General features: G+C 30.1%; 3 protein-coding genes across 3 annotated transcripts; 1 reads left to right on the top strand and 2 right to left on the bottom strand.

Annotated features, from left to right (window-relative positions):
- Position 1: 1 nt before the first annotated feature.
- Positions 2–5079, bottom strand: LOC107463388 (uncharacterized). Its single transcript, XM_016082172.3, has 12 exons — positions 4738–5079; positions 3723–3869; positions 3480–3594; positions 3283–3377; positions 3075–3178; positions 2706–2743; positions 2131–2366; positions 1869–1962; positions 1570–1760; positions 1113–1332; positions 832–999; positions 2–384 (listed from the first exon to the last, which is right to left on the bottom strand). The coding sequence occupies exons 1-12, from the start codon at positions 4933–4935 to the stop codon at positions 230–232; spliced, it is 1761 nt and encodes a 586-aa protein (XP_015937658.1). The 5' UTR covers positions 4936–5079; the 3' UTR covers positions 2–229.
- Positions 5080–6051: 972 nt separating this feature from the next.
- On the top strand, positions 6052–7953 carry LOC107463391 (uncharacterized). The gene is made up of 3 exons (XM_016082174.3): positions 6052–6374; positions 6469–6618; positions 7413–7953. Exons 1-3 carry the CDS (start codon positions 6201–6203, stop codon positions 7554–7556), a joined length of 468 nt encoding a protein of 155 aa, XP_015937660.1. The 5' UTR covers positions 6052–6200; the 3' UTR covers positions 7557–7953.
- A 508-nt stretch (positions 7954–8461) lies between these two features.
- Positions 8462–11566, bottom strand: LOC107463389 (calcium-dependent protein kinase SK5). The gene is made up of 7 exons (XM_016082173.3): positions 10737–11566; positions 10111–10254; positions 9842–9994; positions 9646–9761; positions 9131–9298; positions 8821–9045; positions 8462–8742 (listed from the first exon to the last, which is right to left on the bottom strand). Exons 1-7 carry the CDS (start codon positions 11293–11295, stop codon positions 8584–8586), a joined length of 1524 nt encoding a protein of 507 aa, XP_015937659.1. The 5' UTR covers positions 11296–11566; the 3' UTR covers positions 8462–8583.
- Between the last annotated feature and the right edge of the window lie 9564 nt (positions 11567–21130).

The following is a 21130-nucleotide window of genomic DNA, read 5'->3' as shown; positions in this document are numbered from 1 at the left end:
ATGACAAATATAAATAAATAACACTAAAGATATTCTTGTTAAGGAAATTCTACTTCACAAAACACAAACAAAAAGCTGTATAGATACTTCATCCTTCAGTCCTATCTAATAGCAAATGTAAAGCAAAGAAAAAAAATGGGGGAGAAAAATAAATTAGTCCCCATTTGAATTCTGCAGTTTATGGTGTTCACTGTAGAATTCTATCAAAAGTGGCCGACAGGAAACTAAATCAATTGGTTTTCTTCTCTTCTTCCTTTGCAGCAACCACCTCTGAAGATTCTACAGCCTGATCGTCATCCTCGCCTCCAAAACCAAACTCATTTACACGTTTCTTATCCACTGGATAGATCCACCGTTGGTATAAATATATGAGGAAGATGAGATCTGAAATCAAGGAAAGGGTAAAAGATATCAAGTTAATGGAAATATATTTAGAAAATGACAAGGGCGACATAATTAACATTTGCATGGACCCTAAATAATGAACTAGGATGAACATCAGGCATTGGGCACCATACTAGTAGATTGAAAGACAAAAGGCCACCTATTCTGTCACAGAAAAAGGTTAACCGTTCCCACAGTCATGAAAGGTTAAACAAAGCTGCAATATAGCACAACAAAACAAGTGCTGCCAGACCTATTCTATAAATTTGGTACCACCTCCGAATCTCTAGAAAGGCAAATAGTCGAAGATTGGCATGTCATTTGTAGGAGGAAAGGAAAAGGAAAAGAGCAAGGTGTTCTATATTACATGCATATACTCCTAAAGGATATTATGCATGGTATATGTGGCAGTTGCAGAATAGCATGTGGTCATGATCCCAATCTTACCATCGCGGAAGACAGAGAGACGATGTAGTGTTGGCATTTTGATGACAAAGGCAAAAAGATCATCAATGATGGTATTGAGGAACTTGTAAGTCATTTGTCTCCAAGGTAGATGAGCAACAGATTTAAGCTTGTAGTTGATGAACAACTGAGGGCACATCATAATAAAACCTGCGCCAGTTTCCAGTAGAGATTAGAGATCAAACTAAGGCAAGTTATATATATAACTGGTAGTATCTCCTCCAGAATACAATTATAGTTGAATGAACTAGAAGAGTGCTTACCAAACATGTAGACACAGCTTGTGAGTGAAGACAAAATCCAAGAATACCAACTCTTGTGACGCTCATACATCAATGAGTAAATGGAGAAGCCAGCAACAAGGAGAAATAGAACATAGGATAAATACTTCATTGCAATATCATCATACTCCTTTGTCTTGTTCCTTACATATGACTCTCGATCTCGGAGCCTCAACATAGGTATCTTTCCTGTCCTATCAATCTGGAAACAAAGAATAGAATAAATTGCAGATTGCAGAAATCAAACAGCGTTGAAGAACATAAGAGTATTCTCATTCAAACAAAAAGGTCGATAAAACAGTGCCAGTAAGTACTGGTATACATGAAAATACACAGAAGTTAGCTAGAAGTCATTTCTCAGGAATGGCAGTTTTACACGACAATCACAATTATCAAATATGGTGATATACTAAATGAAAAAAAAAATCACAGACAATACCTCTATACGCATGGCTTTTCCAATTTTCCAGAACTCAATAACAACACCAATTCCAGAGCTTGCAAGAATCATCCAGGAGGTGTCATTGTCAAGCAGATAAAGGAAGATAATAAGCTGACAAATAAAGCTCACAACAACTGTCTTTGCAGACAGTCCCTCCATGGATTTATTTTTGTTCCAAAATTGGATATCTGGGAAAAAAGAGAACGGTCAGATGAAAGGCTATGACTCTAACCAAAGTCATCAGAATCTCCTTGATGGAGCAACTTTCCTGAATATTGTGATACAAAATGACTTACCATTCTTGAAAGCCAAGAAGTCAAAAACAGAATGAAGTAAAGATACGATCATCGTAACTCCCAGGAGGTAAGGATTTCCTTCCAAGAATACCCTCTGACGTAAGTAAAAACAACTAGTCAAGAAATAGGAAAAACACAGGACTTGCAAATTATTCTCAACATTCAACAAGAAGATTCCAACATATCGATTAACTCTACTAGATATGCCCACATCATGAATTAAATCACACAAAATTTTGCCAAAAATTTCTAGATAACAGACCTTTAATTCATCAGCTTCGCCTTCAAGCATGCTTCCATAATTACGATGAATCTGAAATGACTGGTCGATCTGCATGAATAATTGCCACTTTGTCATACTAATGGGACCAACCTCCAGATTAAGTGGTAACTCGGTTACTGTCTCATTCAAAGCTATCAACTTATCCCTGAGTAACCAGAACTCATTGAAAAAGACAGTTGGATAGTAGTTCCCAGTGAAAGGATCGATATTCATGTCTGGGCATTGTAGTTAAAGAAACTCATACATATGATCAGCTAACTTGCATTTCATAGTTGCTGGAACAGAACATGAAAGGAGAGCATAAAGTTGTTGGTGCAAACGTATGAATGGGTTAAGATGGAATTTATATTTTAAAATTAAAAGTGAATAGAATACAACCACAGTGACAATAAGCTGTACAAGATCCTCCATCTAGAAGTTCTCCATTATTTTACATTAATGTTGCATATAATATAACCATACTCTATACAGAAGATATAGTATACAAAAACTAAAGCCAAAACAAACTACAATGGGAAGGTAGCGAAAAAGAAATTAACAGAAAACAAGGATACATGGAGCAATGTTTGGTGGTATGCCTGTTTTTGGATACCTGCAAACAGGAAGAGTACAACATTATAAGCAGCGTTAGAAAGAATATCCATCAACAACTGGCTCAGACACTAAAAAGTAAAGGATGATCAGTCATGAGAAGGAATAGAGAGCCATGAAAAGGGTGAATTTCAGTAATTGTCATCCCAAAGTACCCATTGAACTGTTTTATTTAGGATGGAATCATAGTTAAGCAGCTTAATCATCTACAAATTTGAAATGTTCCAATCAGAAAACCTAATTCACCACTAAAAGAAAGGTGACACAAAAATTGGATGTTCATTCTTATATTTCCCTCATGCAAAGCTAAGGACCAAAAATAATTGACATACTGTGTGAAGTCAGCAACCAAGTTTATAGTTATATTTGGTTTCCAATATGAAACCCACTCGACAGGGCCTTCATCCTTAGAATCATCTTCAGTATCATCAACCACCTACAATAACCAAAATTGCTATGTATTGAGATCATCGCATAAAATCAGCAAGTGCCATCATGTTAAGCAACACTGAATAATTGAAAAACGAGTTAAGAGCACACCTTGGATGTCGCTTGGCCCTCAATAGAATCCGGTGAATTCCCCAATAGACTTTTCTTTTTATCTGCTTTCGACTTGGGCAAGTATATCACAATAGCTGAAGCCAATAAAAAATATTGCTGTCTTGTAAAACCTTAAATTTAAACTAAAAAAGTAACAGAAGTATCAACAAGAAGGGAAAATAAATAAGAAATCATACGATGTGTTCTTCCAAATGCTGCTTGAGGTTGGTATTCTGGATCACTTGGGTCAGGCGAGTATCCAGAATGTGCAAAGAAAACATGAGCATACAGACTCCCATTGTTCTTCAAAGCCTGAAATAAAGAACAAGTCACAACAAAGTCCAATATACTTGGGGAAAACAAAATACTTTTAAACTTTCTTCAGTAATCAGTGAAAGCAAATCATGCACCACAAGAAGTAGCAAGTCAGGAAGTCATACCTCAGATGCGTGATACTTCAAAGTAAGAGTCCTGGTACTCTCAGGTCCCCAAACAGCATATGGAATATTGGTTTCATGCCAAACAAGAGCACTTTCACGACCAAAGTCGTTGAACTTCTCACGCTCAGAGATATATAACCACATGTCCTAAACAAAATCACCATAAAAAAAGAACATTAACAAGTACCAAGACAAGAAGCAATATGGCATAGGATTATAGCAAACACTTTGAATTTACTCCAAGTCTCCAACAGCAGAACACAGACAGATAAGATAATAATACCCACAAACTCTAAATTAATTTCCTCCATATCTTTCACCATGAGTTAACCTTTGTAGAATAATAAGCTTTCATAGGCTATGATTGTAATCATTGCATGTAGAAAATGGTGGTTAACGGCAAGAAAAGAGCAGCTATTGTATTCCACTTCACCCCTCAACTTCCCTTTCTGTTCCGTTAGGATCCACTCACTTTCATCATCCATAAAACTCTCAATTTAGCCTTCAGTTTTACCTAGCATCCCTTATTGAGCAATTGTCCTATTTTACATAAAACCCTAATTTTTCCCGTACAATTTCTTTTCACATTCAATTATGATTTTTTGCAAGTCTAAATCAGATATTCAGAGTTAGTTGACCATACTCGGACTGATATGATTCAAACCAAATCGGCCAACTACGAAAAAGTAAAGCTCTCTTATTCACAGGTTTTCTCCGTTCAAATAAACTGACCCAACGAGCATACTCGATAGTAAAAAAATCATCCAACCTAAACTGCACAACGAAACCGTGCAGAAGGAAATTTCAGTTAATAAAAAAACCGAACCTAGAAGTTACAAAATTCATAACTCAGTCTAAGTAACTAAGCACAAAGGGCGCAACCTAAAGAAGGGCACTGAAATTTCCGAAATCCACATAAATCGATTAATCAACGAGCATAACAGCATGGAAGTTAGTGAGAGACAGTGAAAGAGAGAGATCACGAAGAACTGAGAGAGTGAGTGTAAGAACGAACCAGTGGTTGGCCTTTCTGGAAGAGATTGTTGATGAGAGCAGAAGGTTCGGTAGGTTTTTTAGGAGAGAACAGTTTGGAGGCGAAGTACCAGAAAACCGCCATGCGGATAATTCCGGTGAGGCCAAAGCCTCCTTGTTGTTGCTGTTGTCTCCCTTGCGGTGCCTGGCCGCCTTGAGCTGCGGCCGTCGGCGGCGCCATATTCGGCGGAGAGAGGGATAAGGCAGGCGGTGGCGGCGGTAGAATCGAGGATCTAAAAGGAATGAGAAGGATACGACGGAGAGTTAGCTTTTTCGAGTGCGTAACTAAGTGCGGATATTTATAAAGCAAAAGGTTTCTTCCAACTTGCCCTCACTTCACTTGCGCATATATATAAGGTTTGTTTGGCTCATCTTATAAAAAAATATCTTTTTTCTAGTCATTTAAAAAAAATTATAAAAAATAAAATAAAAATAATTTTATATTTAAATATTGAGTAGTGCTAGGGAGCCAATGGCCTAAATGTACAATGTGTACAATGGGCTAAATCTTTGGTTTATGAATAAAATGAACATCACCTATACTATCCAGAATAACCATCCAGATACTAGGGATAATAAACATCTCACGTTATAAAAAGCTAATTTTGGATTCACCAAGGTTCGAACTCTTGACCTTCTGGATCTGAAACTCTAATACCATTTTTTCAAAACTTAAATTTATAATTTAAAAATAATAAATTTAATTTTAATTAATGTACTAAAATAATTTTATACATGTATTTAATTACATAATTATATATCAGTAAAAATAATTATTTTTTATATTAATTTTATAAATAATTTTTAATAAAATTATTAAAAATTATTCTACAAGAAATTCAATATTAAAATTATTTGATATTTTTGTATTTAATATAATAAAAAAATATTCTATTAAAAAAATATGTTTATATTAAAAATAATATTTTAATTTAGATTTCAAAATATCATTATTCGTCTTACTTATTTTTAATGAAAAAAATGAATATATTAATGTCATCGTGCATATACACAAATCTAAGTTAATAATAAAAATTGACATCCGAAAAAAGTAAAATAGATTAACATTAAAATTGATTTATGTATTAATTTTTTTAGACTAAAATATCCGTTTTTAAAATTTTTTAGAACTAATTTAATGATTATTATATAAAAAATCTGTCGGAATAAAATTTTAAAAATTAATCTAAAAATTATTTTTTTTAAAAAAATTAAAATGTCCACTTTAAAATCATTAGCGTTAATTTGGATAATTACTCAAAATTTAGACATATTTAATTGTATGAAAAAAAGTTAGTAATAATATGATGGCATGACTTGGTTGACTGAAATGCAAAGACGGACGGAAAATCAAAACGGGGGAGGTTGAGGAACAAGAGGAACAAGGAAAACAGCGAGTGTATTCGATAAATCGCATCGCAGAGAAGAAAGAAAGAAAGAAGGAAAATGAACTTGGAATCGGTGAAGAAGTACTTGGAGAAACCAGGAGGTGACACGTCATCGCTTGTTGATGAACTCCCTCCAAGATTCTTGGAACCCTTAGTCATCAATGCACTTCGCATCGATCTCGTTGAACCGGGCCGAGTCCTCTGCTCCATGAAAATCCCTCCTCGTTTACTCGTTCGTTCCTTCGCTCTTATCTCTCAATCCTCAACAATTTCGATTCTATTCTGTTTACTCTCTCAATTTCGCTAATCGCTCTCTTGTTTCTTAGAATTCCGGCAACTCGTTGCACGGCGGCGCCACCGCCACCATGGTGGATGTGGTGGGTTCAGCTGCGATTCCCACCCTAGGGCATATGTCTGGCAGGACTGGGGTTTCTGTGGAGATCAATGTTACATACTTAGATGCTGCATATGCTCATGTTTGTATCTATCTATCTATCATCATTCATTTCTATTTATCTTTACCTTTTCTTTTCTTTTGTGTTCTTTTAGGGGGAAACAAAATGAAATTGGCCGCTATCAATTGTGAAAATATGTGGAATCTTTTGACAAATTCAAGTTGCTTGATTTGCTCTTTGTATAAATTGTTTTGCGGCTGTGACGTATTTGGTAATGGTTTGCTTTGTTCGGTTTGATCATTGATGCCTCAAGAAGCTGTTGGAATGGTCCCTTTGGCTTTCATGAATTGATCAACCGTATTGTTGGTTCAAGTGATATTGAGTCCTATGAAACAAAGGAGTATATATATATAGGGAGAGCTTTATTCCCAATATGATATTGGCCTAGCTCAAACTAGAGTACCTATTATTTTTAAAAGAAAAAGGTTTGAATTTATTGTTATTCATCTGAGTGCGGATAGATTGCAGTATGATATGATATCTTTCGCTCTTTGTCCGTCTTGCTACCGTGAATTTGGTCACTGCTACAAGCTCTATTCAGTCTGATATCTGGTCAAGAAACAAAAATTGGGAGACCCTCAAAGATAAAACCTATGATTTTATTTATTGACACCCTCTTTAAACTATTGCAATTGCTTATGATTTTGTGAACTATGCTCCTTTCTAATTTTGGCATGAATTGATTTAATGTTCAGTATGGATGAGACTTTATTTTTCGATGAGTGGAATGCGGGGATCCGCTTCTTGGTTTATGATATTGGATGTTGTTGATTTGATGATTTTTCTTTTTTATTTGTGGCCTTCTGTTATGTTAGGAGGAAATTGAGATTGAGGCCAAGACCCTACGTGTAGGAAAGGCAGTAGCTGTTGTTAGTGTCGAGTTCAGGAAGAAAAAGACTGGCAAAATTTTTGCGCAGGGGCGTCATACCAAATATCTTCCGCTTGCCAGCAAGATGTGAAGGCAGCAACTATGCTAATGAAATAAGCAGTTCCATGTTGGCTAATATTCGCAACTGGCAAATATACGCATTCGTCACTCCTGATTTAGTTTCTTGCAAATGCTATGGTTGCTACATGTGAGATGTTATCCTGAATGATTTATAAGTTCATATTGATGTGCAGACACAGCTCATCATTGTCACATGAAGTGGCCATAACCAGCTCCTCTTTGTGATTTCATAATTTATACATATTGATTTATAGGAAAGATTTATTTTTGGGTATGTATGAATTCAGGAGCCAGAACTTATGCTAAAAAGATTTATTGGAATCTTGTATCTTATAAAAGCTAAGTGTATATTTTGTTTATCTATTTAGCTGACTCTATTTAGTTTTAAATAAGGTTCATTTGTTGCAGCTGCTTGTGCCTTTACATTTACATTTTAGCCTTCTAAATACCACTTATTTTAGGTCAGTGCCTACTGATGCAACTACAATATCAAACATTACAGTCCTAAATTTTCGATTAGTTACCCAGCAATACTTGACAGATTCATTGGTCCATAGAGGAACACACTGAGGTTGATGACTAATTTCTGCAGATATTCTTCAACAATATAGACAGGAATTGCTCAATGCAAATATTTGGCTTCTCTAAAATAAGGAGATTTGTACAACAAAAAAAGTGAAGGATTAATCAAATCCTTGGATCAATGATAACTTTCATTGTATGTGCGTTCCACGGAATAGTTCTAAAGTGATTAACCTTCCACTTTCTCACTTTCGAAATTCCAAAACTCTTAATTCAAATAGTTAGTCATGTCTTGTGGAAAATATGATAGCTGATTTAATTTAGTCTTCCAATTTATCATTGTTTTTACTTTATATTATTTGTAATTATATCCTTTTAATAGAATTAGCATGTGTTTAGCCTTGTGTACATCTAAAGAAAAACACCTTTATAATAATGGGTTTATTCTCATAAATACAAAATTTGGTTCATGTCACCAAAGTTTTTCATTGTTCAGAATTTTCACCAAACAATTACTAAAGGTAATCATCAGCAGATTGATCAGATCCATCCCTTGGGATTCCCAGAGCATCTTTGAAATTGAGTGTTCTTCTCATAGTTCGCCTTCCGATCGCCCCGCCTGCATTGCCCTTTCTCATCATGGCAGCAAATTCACCATAATCTATTTGTCCATCCTGCATCACAAGTCTTCTATTAATCCCTAGTAATGAATCTGATCTCAATTTATAATTGCAGGATAAAACAATGCTTACATTGTCTTGATCAATTTCCTTGACCATTTCATCAATATGGACATCATCCAAACCAAACTCCTTACAAGCTTGTTGAATCTCATCAATGGTTATGTAGCCACTTCCATCTTTGTCAAAATAAGAGAATGCTGACGACAGGTTCTCCTCTCTCTCAAGCTTATTCAAGTGAACAGTAGCAGCAATGAATTCACCATAATCAATTGTACCACTGTTATCAATATCAGCCTGTTTCATACAACATCATAAGATTATGTCTAATCCTTAACTTGGAAAATTGGATTCACTAAACAAATGTTAACATTGATCTTACTGCATCCATAAGATCCTTGATTTCGGATTCCATAAGTTCAGATCCTACTTTCTTTAAACCAACTTTTAGCTCTTCAAATGTTATGGTTCCGCTGTTGTCTGCATCAAGCATCTTAAACAACTCTTTCAGACCACCAATTTCTTCCTCAGAGAGCCTCTCAGCAATAACCTGGAACGAGTAAGCAAAACTTTTGAAATTGTAGAATTAGGATCAGTTTCAAGCTCCTGGTGAAAACAATGAGGTTCTGATAGAGTTCCAAATGTAAGATTTAAGCTGAAAAAAGTGAAAAGCTCTCAAAACTTTTGGTGTCTTACAAATTATAGATTATAGATATAATAATTGTTGCTTGAAATTCAGGCCAAGGCTTTGAAGAAAGTGATCTTAGTTACATTCATTAATTTCTTTCAATTCAATGGAAAGTTTATCTTAGCAAATATAATTAATTACTTTCTCATTCTAACAGGAACAGATTACTGCATTCTTAGCCTTAACAAGATGTTATAAGAAAGCCTTACGCGCAGCGCCATCTTCTTAAGCTTATTCATTGCAGAGAACTGCTTCAGGCGCGATAAGACAGCAGAATCAAGAGGTTTATCCGGCGCAATATTGTCATCAACGATCCACGGGTGACCTGACACAGAAAAGGATGAGCTATGAGCTGTTTCGTGCAAATCAAGTTACGTGCTCTTCAAGATTTAATGATAGACTTACAAAGTACTTGGTGAGCTGTGAGCCTTGTTTTTGGATTTCTGTCTAGCATTTTCCGGATTAGATCCTTGGCGCTGCCGGAAATGCTAGGCCATGGCTCAGAGTGGAAACCAAGTTTTCCCATTAAAATCTGCCTGAAGATCCCTTGCTCCGTTTCTGTTGATAAAATAATTTGCATTAGTACTTTTTAACTTTTGGTACTTTCATAATTCAATATATCTAGATACAGTTTCGAAATTAATACAGATATTTTGGAACAGAGGGAGTAGTACCTGCCCAGAATGGTGGCACTCCACTTAGTAAGATGTACAAGATAACGCCGGCACTCCACACGTCTAACTCTGGTCCATAATGTTTGCGCAGGACTTCCGGCGCAACATAGTAAGGGCTTCCAACAACATCAGTAAAAGATTCACCTGAAAAGCACAGACAATCAAATATCATTTTTAAACAGTAAACTATGCCTTAAAGAGATTGAGAAATTTAACTATTTAATTGTCTTCAAGGCAAGGATCTTAAGTTCAAAAGCACTTGAAGATACATACATAGCCATTTTCCAGAGTTCAAATATTCAGATATATATATCTCTTTCTCAAATTGATCAGATTCCAAATCAAATGATGAAACACCATTACAAACTACAATCAATTGAAGATCCATAATTTCAATATTTTCACCATATGGCCATGATATTTAACCAATACATCAAATCACAAAAGCATTGTCTGCATTTTCTAGTTCTTAAAAATGTCAAAAACAATCGAATAAACGGGTCACCCTAATCGAGCAACAAAACATTCTTAAACATTTGCTTAAATACTATGCTTTCCTCATTAAGTAGTATCAAGGAGGGATCTATAAGTAACTGAACCAGAAGCTAGAAGCAAAGGAAACAAACCTGGTTTGTAGAACACAGACAAACCAAAATCAGTGGCTTTAAGCTTAGCATCTTCTTCAACACTATCAAACAAGAAATTCTCAGGCTTGAGGTCTCTATGCATGACCCCAAGAGAGTGACAAGACTCAACAACCTCAACAATGGTCTTAATAACCTTTGCAGCCTCTCTCTCACTGTATTGACCCTTCTTCACAATCCTATCAAACAACTCACCACCCTCACAAACCTCCATAACCAAATGAACATTTGAGATGTCCTCATAGGTTCCATGGATCCTCACCACATTAGGGTGCTCGGATAAATGGTGCATTATCTGAACCTCCCTCCAAACATCATCATAATCCTCTTTGCAGAAAAGCTTCTTCTTTGGGATTGATTTACAGGCATATTTGCATCCTGTTGCTTTGTGTGTGCAAAGGTATGTGGTTCCAAATTGACCTTGACCCAATTTTCTTCCTAGAGTGTAGACTTCATTCAGATTTTTTGTTCTGTAAGGCAAAACCCATGTTGGTTTTGGTGTTAAGGTTGTGTTTTTGGTAGTAGTGTTGGATTTGGCCATTGTTAAATCTTGTTTTATGTGATGTGTTTGATGCTGTTGTTGCAATTTGATGATGGCTACAACACAAAGATGATGATGATGATGATGGAAAATAAGATCAAAGATCAAAGAAAGAAACAAGAATGTGTGAACAAAAGACCCTTTTAAGTAGGGAAGACTATAAACCTATGACTGTGTCAATTGTCAAAGATGAGATATGAGTCCACTCTTTTTTGTGTAGCAATAAAGTGCTTTCAACTCTCAACTTTCAAGTTTCAACTTCACATACAAGCAAAGATATTTGTTGTTTGAAGCTTTAAAAAAATATATATATGGGTGTGTTTATTTTATTAATACCAAAATTTGATGCTCAAAAAGGCAAAAAGCATTTCCATGAAACAAAAAAACAATGAATAAAGAAATCTTTTTCATTCTTGTGATTGAATAATGTGTATCCCTTTTTTATTTTACCACTTTTGCTATGGACTTTTGTGCTGTATTGGAAATGGAGATGGGAATTGGGGAGGTTATAAGTGGAATATCTTGGAAACCATAATAAATACAATAATGCTGTTACTTTTTCATCCAAGTGGTGTAAATAAACTATGCTTTGGCTGTTATCTTATTATTACTAAATATTGTAATGGAATTAATAATTTCTTATTAATCTAACTCATTCAGTATCATCTTGAAATGAGTTTCACATTCATGATGAAACGGTATGGTAATTAGTTTATTATATGCAGAGTTTTTTTTTTTTTAAGACTTGCTGATTTTACATAAAAAAAATTTCTATTTGCCCAAAGAATTAGCCACCAAACAAACTATCATATATTTATATATAACATATAGTATTTAATGGGTTATTCTTCTATGACATTTAAGTATAATTTATATTTTGTAAATAACTAACATATATTTTATTTTATATTTACTTTTTTTGATAAAAAATTATATCCATTAATTTTTGAACTATTATTTTTCAATAAGATAAATATATGTTTATTGTGTATTTTTATAATTTAGTATTTTAAATGTCTTTAATCTTTTAGTGATATTATTTAAAAAAAATTATATAAATAAAATTAGGATAATAACTAAATGATAAAAAAAACTTAATTAACAAAATGAGGAATGAATAATATATTAGAAAATCAAATGAAATTATTTTTATAAAAATAATAAAAAAGTGGTAAGTAAGTAGTCGTACTTGTTTAGTCGCTAGTGCTAGTAGTACTTAATTTATTTTTAATGTGTATTTTATATTTTATATTTTAATATATACTTTACATGAAAGACTGATTTAATAGTTAATTTTGTATGTACATATTAAAAAAATGATAATACCACTTCTATTTTGATAATATTATTATTTTTTTATAAATTTATACAAATATATAATACAAAAAAATTATATGAAAAATGATATTATAGAAAATAAGAATAATATTATTATTTCTCTAATTTCTATTGTGTAATAATTATATGATAAATTTAAAATTGTGCATTTATTTAATGCATGAAATAATTTTTTTTCATATTTTATTTGAATATGAAATATTATTTTTAAATTAAACACTAAATAATTCCTATCATTTAGATGTACCATATAATTATATAGTACATATAAATAATTAAATATCTAATGCATATTACGAGTTATGCAAACTTTAACTGTGTGTCAAATTAGTTAGAAATGGAATGATTTTATTTTAAAAATTTATATAATAAATCTGTCAAATTTATTCTCTAATAATTTTTTCGAAAGTGTATAAACCAATTGTCTATATATTAGTTCGGTACTATTAGAGAGACAAAAAAAAATAGTCAGAATTTATCTTATTTAGTATTTATTAATTATTACGATAATTAATGAATGTTAAATAAGACAATAATTAATGAATGTTAAATAAGATAAATTATGCCTATTTTAACTAATTTTTTTTGTTATCAAACATTTTCGATATTAGTTTTTTAAGCACAGTATAATATGCTTCTTAGTATTATTCCATTCTGAGTCAGTAGTTATATAATAGTACCTTATTATTATATTATTATTCAAAACAATATTGAAAATTGAATCTTGAATTTTCATCACACAAATAAATCATAAATCATAGACTAATATTGAAAGTAGTTTGTAACATATTTATTATGTCATTATTGACAAGTTTTACAGCTAACGTCTTAATTAAATCTTACGGTTAAAGTTGAGTTTATTATAGTAGTAAAAGTAGCTTTCTGAAACTGAATTTTTATTATTAATGTAAAGCCATTAATAATTAGTAGCATTAATATTGATTGAGCCGGTGGACGTGGTATATCTAAAAGTGAACCCCATAAAATATTCTGTGCCTGTCATTCAAAAAGACAAAAACAAAATATATGAATACAGAACTATATATTAATTAAATTGTCTATAAATAGAGAGTAAAAGAGAGAGTTATTTAAAAAAAGTAGAGAGTATGAGTGTATGATAATAGATATATAATTGAGATCTTGTGGTTCACATGGGGGAAGATAACTAATTAAATTAAATAAAAATAAAAATATTAAAAACAGTTTCGAGTTAATAAAGTGTAAATAATACACAAACTTATGCTATGTTAAAATTTATAAGGACAGAAATGTATCTTCCATCTAAAATGCCAGAGATAATAAAAAATCATTTGAATATAACATTTTTTTATTAATTATTTAAATTAGTCGCTCACATTTTTAATATCAAACATTTTTATTCTTCATTCTGTAAAGTACACCAAAACAAATATCTAAAATTTAATTTTGACAGACAATTAATTTTTGGTTATTTTTTTTATCAGTGACCAATAAAAAATAAAAAAAAATTTAAATGTATTATTATATTAATGTATCAATAATTTTTAATTATTGATCTTAATTATATATATTGTATATTTTTTTTATAATTAAGATCAACGGTTAAAAATCCCTAAAACACCGACACCGGTACGACGATATCCTTAAAAATCGACGATATCCTTAAAAATTTTCCTAAAAAATATTGATATAAAGAGATTGACACATATACACTCATACACGTAATTATCAAGTGTCTATGATGCAAGTAAGACAAATCATTTTTTGTTCTCTTGAACAATAATAGTAGTCAGATTTTCATTGGAAAAAGCAAAATGGAGTCACTTTCTGGGAAAATTCTCAAATAAGTTAAGAAGGAAGTTGAATCAAAAAAAAAATTAATATTTAATAAAATAATTTGTTTAATATACTAAATTCAAGAGATTATTTATAATTTTGTCTCGTTTTATAATGTAAAATAAAAGATAAAAAATATATATAAATATATTTTGATTTAATTATGAAATATAATGTGACATATGTTTAGTCTTTATTATGATAACGATAAAATTTTTAATATAATTAATGAAGATTACAAATAACAATTCTAAGATATTTACATTCTTGTAAATCATCTAAGCTATCTCAAATTTAATAATCACTTAAGTATTAACGCAACCTAATTAAGGAGAACCAAATACACTCTAACGGCCAATACATTTTTGAAATTAAAATATTCAAACAAAAAATTAAATAACTTTTATGTGCATTATTCTCTTTATTTTTTGTATCTCTCAAAATAATTAAACTTAAATCTAGACAAAAAAACAATATATGAATGCACTCAAATGACAAAATAACAAAAATTGTGTATATTCTGAAATAAGCTCGAATAGTTACCTTCTTTCTTATTGGATAGCTTCGTACATAGAGCTTGATTGGTTTTTTCAATGTTGGAATCATTTCTAATATAATTTAGTCATTTGCACATTAATGGTTGTGGTCTTTGACATTGAAAAGGAAATTCTTCCTTCTTTAATTCCATCCAATGTGCATCAGCTTTCTTTCCATATATAAATTGGTTTTTGCTTGTAAAGAATTAATCATATAATGTTTTTACTTGAATAATGAGTTTGATTGTGATATTTAATTACCAATTCATTAATACTTACAATATTCATAAAATATATATATATAGATATATATTAAAATATTATTAATTATGTTTGTTATTACAAGGAATCAAATCAATTCTTAATTCAATATTCTTGACTTCTTCTATTTCTTTCATCTTCTCAAAACATGATATTCAACAACATGAAATTTCCATGCTGATTGAATACAAGTTTAGAATTGAAATTCATGGGTATCATCTTCTACGCTTTTATTTATTTACTTTCTCTTCTTCTAAAAGTAATATCTAGTCTTCTCTCTTTTCAAGTTCATTTTTTTAAACAATTTCACTCCACAAAACAACAAAACCTTAAGGATGCGTTTAAAATAGAGACTAAAACTAGAAGACAGAAATTAAGACTAAAATTAGATTAAATTTTTGTATTATATTTGTTATAAAATATACAAAATTAAATTATATCTTAGTATTTTATTTGGTTCAAAATAAATATAGATATAAAATGAGAATATTTACTACATATCCATAGTTATTAACAAAAATGTTTTTAAAATTTCGATAACTTGTGTTCTCAATTTTTAAAAATACCCAAAAAATTGAAATTTTATATTATAAAACTAAAATTTTAGTTCAAACTTCTAACTATTAAATACAATATTAAATCTCAATTTTTTAATTTTAATTATAATATTTAAAAAACAAACACTACCTAATTAAAATATTCTTTTAGAGCATCAACATCAACAACTTTTGAATTACTTTTTTACTCACTTATTCATCCAAATCTTGCATTTCGGAATGTTGTAAAACTTTTCTTTTTTCCAAATATTTTCATCCCAACAGTTGTAACTCTCCGAAGATTTTATGACTACAACTGCATAGTATTTCATACGGGGACATAGATTCATTTATTCTACTCACACATGTAGATATTTGACTGTCACGTGTGTGAGTCAGTGCCTCCATATCAACATTTTTTATTAGATGTTGGTAAAAAGTTTTGGTTAAAAATTGATTTATTTGTTGGAGTTAAATTTTAGATATTTTTCTTTTGTATTTTTTAAAAGTTAAAAAATTAAAATATCTGATACTAAAAATTTTAAGAATTAATTTAAATAATTATTCTAATAATTTTAATATTCTGACAATATAAAATTTTATTATAGTACTAATACTTAATATTATATACAAAATACTAATATCGTCGTTCTGCACTAATATACCCCGTCAAGAAAATACGATTAATATAAAAAAATATAAATCAAACCTCCTCCTCTTACTATTATTATTATTATTATTATTATTATTATTATTATTATTATTATTATTGTGCAAGATTGCACCGAAAGTAAAGAAGATCAGAAAAGAAATGCCATGCAATGGTCACGTGTCTCTGGCTGAATGAAAACGAAAGTTTGAGTTAGACGGTGTATTTAAAATTATTTCTTGGCGTTTTTTTCTTGGAACAAGAAAGGATATCTATTTTGCATTATTTATTAATAAAAAACATTTTGGTCACTAGAAAAAGGGGGAATAATACTGTATCATACTATCATTATTTTCAATTTGTGGGAGGATGGCATCACATGCCATGCAAATGCAACTTTCTTTATCATTGATTCATTGTGTACTTTTTAAGGGAAAAAAAAATAAATTAAAACAGGTTTATTTGAAGCGTATTATTAGGCAGAGAAGTCATTACTCATTAGGTATAAGTGGAAATGAGCACCAAAAATAGGTTAAACTTCTAATTATCATTAGTGACATTTATTCCCTAGCTATATTTAACTATCTATTGTGCTAGCTGTTATATTTATAATATTTTATTATTTTAAAGAGAAAACATGGACAATTATGTGTGCATGCGTGCGTCCTGAGTGGGTGTTTTTTTTTTTTAATAATTTTATTAGATAAATAACAAAAATAGTGAATAATATAAACAATAGACTACATTTTAAATTCATTAAATATGAATAAATTCAATTAATTTAAAATTTAAATTTTAAAATTAAAATTAATTTTTTTAATTTATTATTTATGTTTTTCAAAAAAAAAATATTTCTCTATATTTAAACGCTGTTCCCTATACTCTTTCTTTTTTTAATAGCACATATACATAATTTGTGATTAAATTTAAGTCAATTTGGTTGTTTCATAATACTTAGTACGGATTAATACTCAAATTCGTTTCTAAAAGATCACTCATTTTTTAAACTAGTTCTCAAATGATTTTTTTAGTTATATTAGTTCTTGAAAAATAAAATGTAAGTCAAATTAGTCCTTCCGCCAGTTAGATGATGACTTGTCATGCCACGTAGCAGGTCAGTGATACGTGGCATGCCACGTGCCAGGTCAGTGACACATGGCATTTGACATGTAAAAAAGTTTTTTATAATAAAAATAGTCATTGAAAGTCTAGATGTAAGTCATTTTCATCCCTCAAATTTTAAAAATCAATCAAACTAGTCCTTATATAATTTTTTTATTTTTTCTTCATAATATTAAATTTGAAATATTTTTTTATACTACTAATTTTAATAGAAATGTAATTGACAACCAAAACATTAGTAATTGTATCTTTTCTTCGTAAAATTTTTTTCAATAAAATTATATCTCTCCTTTAATTCTTCTCAAAATCTCTCTTATTCTTTTCTATTCTAAAACATTTTTCTTACATTATTACATTTTGCTGGAATATATATATATACTCAAAATTAAAATGTATGTATTTATTAACCTAAACAAAGTTATATATGCTCAAAATCAAAATTTATGAATGTTAACTTAAACAAAGTTATACCACTATTTTTTTTCTACTACATCTTTTTTTTCCATTACGGTATTACTTACATATAGGATGTAATTGTATTGATACTTAGAGTCAAAATTTAAGAAGATCCACAAATTTTGCTTCAATTCCAAACTTTACAAAATATTAAAAAATTGTTGCTTATTAAACAATAATATAAATTATAATTTTTAAATAATTTAAAAGATTTAAATTTTAAAATAACTACTATATTATTTAGTGAGATTTAAAATATTAAATTTTTAAATGTATAATCAATAATAATTTGATAAACTCATTTAAATAAAAAAATTCACATAAAAAATTACAATTTGAAAATGTAAAATTTTAAAATACAAATGACAAAATAACTTTATAAAAATTTAATTATTTTTATTATTTTATATAAAGAGAATTTTGTTTATTAAGGTTTAAAAAATAATATTAAAATTAGTAGTATAAAAAATATTGTAAATTTAATATTATAAAAAAATTATATAAGGACTAGTTTGATTAATTTTTAAAATTTGAGAGATGAAAATGACTTACGTCTGGACTTTCAAAGACTATTTTGATTATAAACAACTATTTTACATGCCACATGTCGTGACACGTTATCATGCCGCGTGGCACTTAACGTGACACGTCATCATCCAACTGACGAAAGGACTAATTTTATTTACATTTTATCTTTCAGGGACTAATATGACTAAAAAAAATCATTTGAGGACTAATTTAAAAAATGAATGATCTTTTAGAGACGAATTTAAATATTAATCCTACTCAGTACCTGCACAAAGTATGGGAGAGTGGGAGACTAGAGATGTATTATTGTATGTTTAGGATAAAGTATATTTTTTTCCTTCAATGTTTTAAAAAAAAAAACTAAATATTTCTAACGCTTAATTTATTTTAATTTTATTTTTACTTTGTATTTGTATTTACAATTTTTAAAAAACTATGTTTTTAAAAATATTTAAGGTAGAACTTTTTTAAAATAGTTTGTACTTATCATAACTAAAAGAGTAAAGTATTTTTTTGTCTTCGACATTTGGAATAAATCTCAAGAAGTTGTCCTTAACATTTAAATAGACCTAATTAAATCACTAACGTTTCAAAATCGTCTCAATATTGTCATGTCGTTAGTGATCTATTAATAAAAGGGTAAAGTAATAAATTGGTCCCCTACATTTGAGCGTAATCTTGTTTTGGTCCTTAAGGTTTAAAGTGTCATATTTGAATCCAAAAAAGTTTCATTTAGCTTCAATGTAGTCCCACCGTGAGGTCAAAGTTAAATAATTAACGGAATATCGTACATGACAGCAATACAAGAACAAGGTCAATAATTTGGAGAACAAGTACAAGCTCCAAAGGCACAAAATCAATCGTGGATACATCAATACATTTATTTTTCATTTTTCTTACGGTTTAAATGAAATATTTTCTATAGAACTAAGGAGAATGATAAATAAATATATTGATGCATCCACGGTTGATTTTATGCCTCTGGAGCTTATACTTGTTCTCCAGATTATCAATCTTGTTCTTGTACTGCTGTTATGTAGGACATTCCGTTAATTATTTAACTTTGACCTTACGGTGGCACTACATTGAAGATGAATGAAACTTTTTTGGATTCAAATAGGAGACAAAAATATTAAGAACAAAAATGATACATTACTCTTAAAAGAATTATCAAATTAAGTAAAATGATAGTGGATTTTAACGTAATGAATTGCATTATGAATTCAAGATTTTTACTCATACAGTCATACTTGTAGAATGACTAATATATAAATTTTTGGAAAAGAAAAAAAAAACATATATATATATATATTCAATAAAATATAAATTATATATTTTTGTCTCTAATATACCAAATTTTTTAATATTTGATTTAATTAACCTTTATTTTTAACTTTTAAATAAATCTTAATTTTTTCCTTCAATAATTTTAATTTTTTTATGACAGATAATTATTTAATTTATTTTTAATTTTACTCTTAATAAAAAATAAAGTTACTTAAAATAGAAGTATTACGATTAAGAGTAAAATTAAAAAATAATTTTTATTTACAATGAAAGTCATTTGATTAAGAATAATTTATTTAAATGCAACTAAAAAAAATAATTAAATAGTTATCTACTATAAAAAATTAATATTATTGAAGAATAAAATTAAAATTTATTTTAAAATAAAAAATAAAGTTGAACTAAATTAAACAATAAAAAATTATGGTACATACATTAGAGACATATTTTATTATATTTGTATCATGCTTATTTTTTCATTTTTTCTGGAAGTTTATCTACTAGTCGTTCTAGAATTATTCTATGATGAGTGTTCAAGAGTTCGGGTGGTCAGTTGGTGACAAGATGCTCGGGGTGAAGATGGAAACCTGCATGTGAACTTCCGATGGGAGGAACTGTGTGCGCAATTTGTCGGTTGGTCGGCAGGTGGAGCTACCTGCAAAGACACTCCGACGCCAAAATGAGTGTCTGTATGATAAGACGACTAGGTTAGAGTTATGGTGACGTATTTGAGGAGAGGGATAAGTCCCTCTCCTTTATTCTCATTCGTTGGATGGGCTTTCTTATTCGGGTCCAGTCCCATTGGAAATTTATGCCAACTGTCTATATCCCCTCCAAGAGATCGTGTCACGTGATGGACGTATCACCGCACGACCGAGTCGTGGACTCGTTTGGTGGACCTCCAGTACTCATTGGATTGGGCCAAAACAGTGTTCCCAATGTGTTAAGTCTTGGGACTCACAACTGACGCATTAGCTTAGCCCATATTCTCGTGTGAAGTAGTCTTCGCCTAACGCGACTTCATTGGCAGGGCTCACGTCTGTGGCACTTTCCTGGCGACTTAGTTAGACCTGTAAGAAAAACCATGAGGTAAGAATATACATCTATTAAAATTAATAATATAAGAATGTATGACTTGATAATATACATCTATTAATAATAATGATTTAAGAGTGTGTCTTGACTATGAACAAGAATATCCTAAATTTGATTGTAGTTGATAAGTCTATTTATTGATGATACTTGATCTTCTATTTTTTTTAAAAAATATTTTAAACACAATAAATAAATAAAAAATATTTTTATAT

This window comes from Arachis duranensis, chromosome 8 (genome assembly GCF_000817695.3).
Source record: "Arachis duranensis cultivar V14167 chromosome 8, aradu.V14167.gnm2.J7QH, whole genome shotgun sequence".
Lineage (NCBI taxonomy): Eukaryota > Viridiplantae > Streptophyta > Magnoliopsida > Fabales > Fabaceae > Arachis > Arachis duranensis.
Note: the sequence above shows the minus strand (reverse complement) of the source record. Positions and strands in the feature narration are given on the sequence as shown.

Coding starts and splice junctions, on each gene's coding strand:
- LOC107463391 (XM_016082174.3), top strand. CDS start 6,201: ATGAACTTGGAATCGGTGAAGAAGTACTTGGAGAAACCAGGAGGTGAC. Junction 6,375..6,468: donor AAATCCCTCCTCGTTTACTC/GTTCGTTCCTTC, acceptor CTTGTTTCTTAG/AATTCCGGCAACTCGTTGCA. Junction 6,619..7,412: donor TAGATGCTGCATATGCTCAT/GTTTGTATCTAT, acceptor CTGTTATGTTAG/GAGGAAATTGAGATTGAGGC.
- LOC107463388 (XM_016082172.3), bottom strand. CDS start 4,935: ATGGCGCCGCCGACGGCCGCAGCTCAAGGCGGCCAGGCACCGCAAGGG. Junction 2,744..3,074: donor TTGGTTGCTGACTTCACACA/GTATGTCAATTA, acceptor TCCTGTTTGCAG/GTATCCAAAAACAGGCATAC. Junction 2,367..2,705: donor ACCACCAAACATTGCTCCAT/GTATCCTTGTTT, acceptor TACAATGCCCAG/ACATGAATATCGATCCTTTC.
- LOC107463389 (XM_016082173.3), bottom strand. CDS start 11,295: ATGGCCAAATCCAACACTACTACCAAAAACACAACCTTAACACCAAAA. Junction 9,995..10,110: donor AGTGCCACCATTCTGGGCAG/GTACTACTCCCT, acceptor TTTTATCAACAG/AAACGGAGCAAGGGATCTTC. Junction 8,743..8,820: donor AGGAAATTGATCAAGACAAT/GTAAGCATTGTT, acceptor CTTGTGATGCAG/GATGGACAAATAGATTATGG.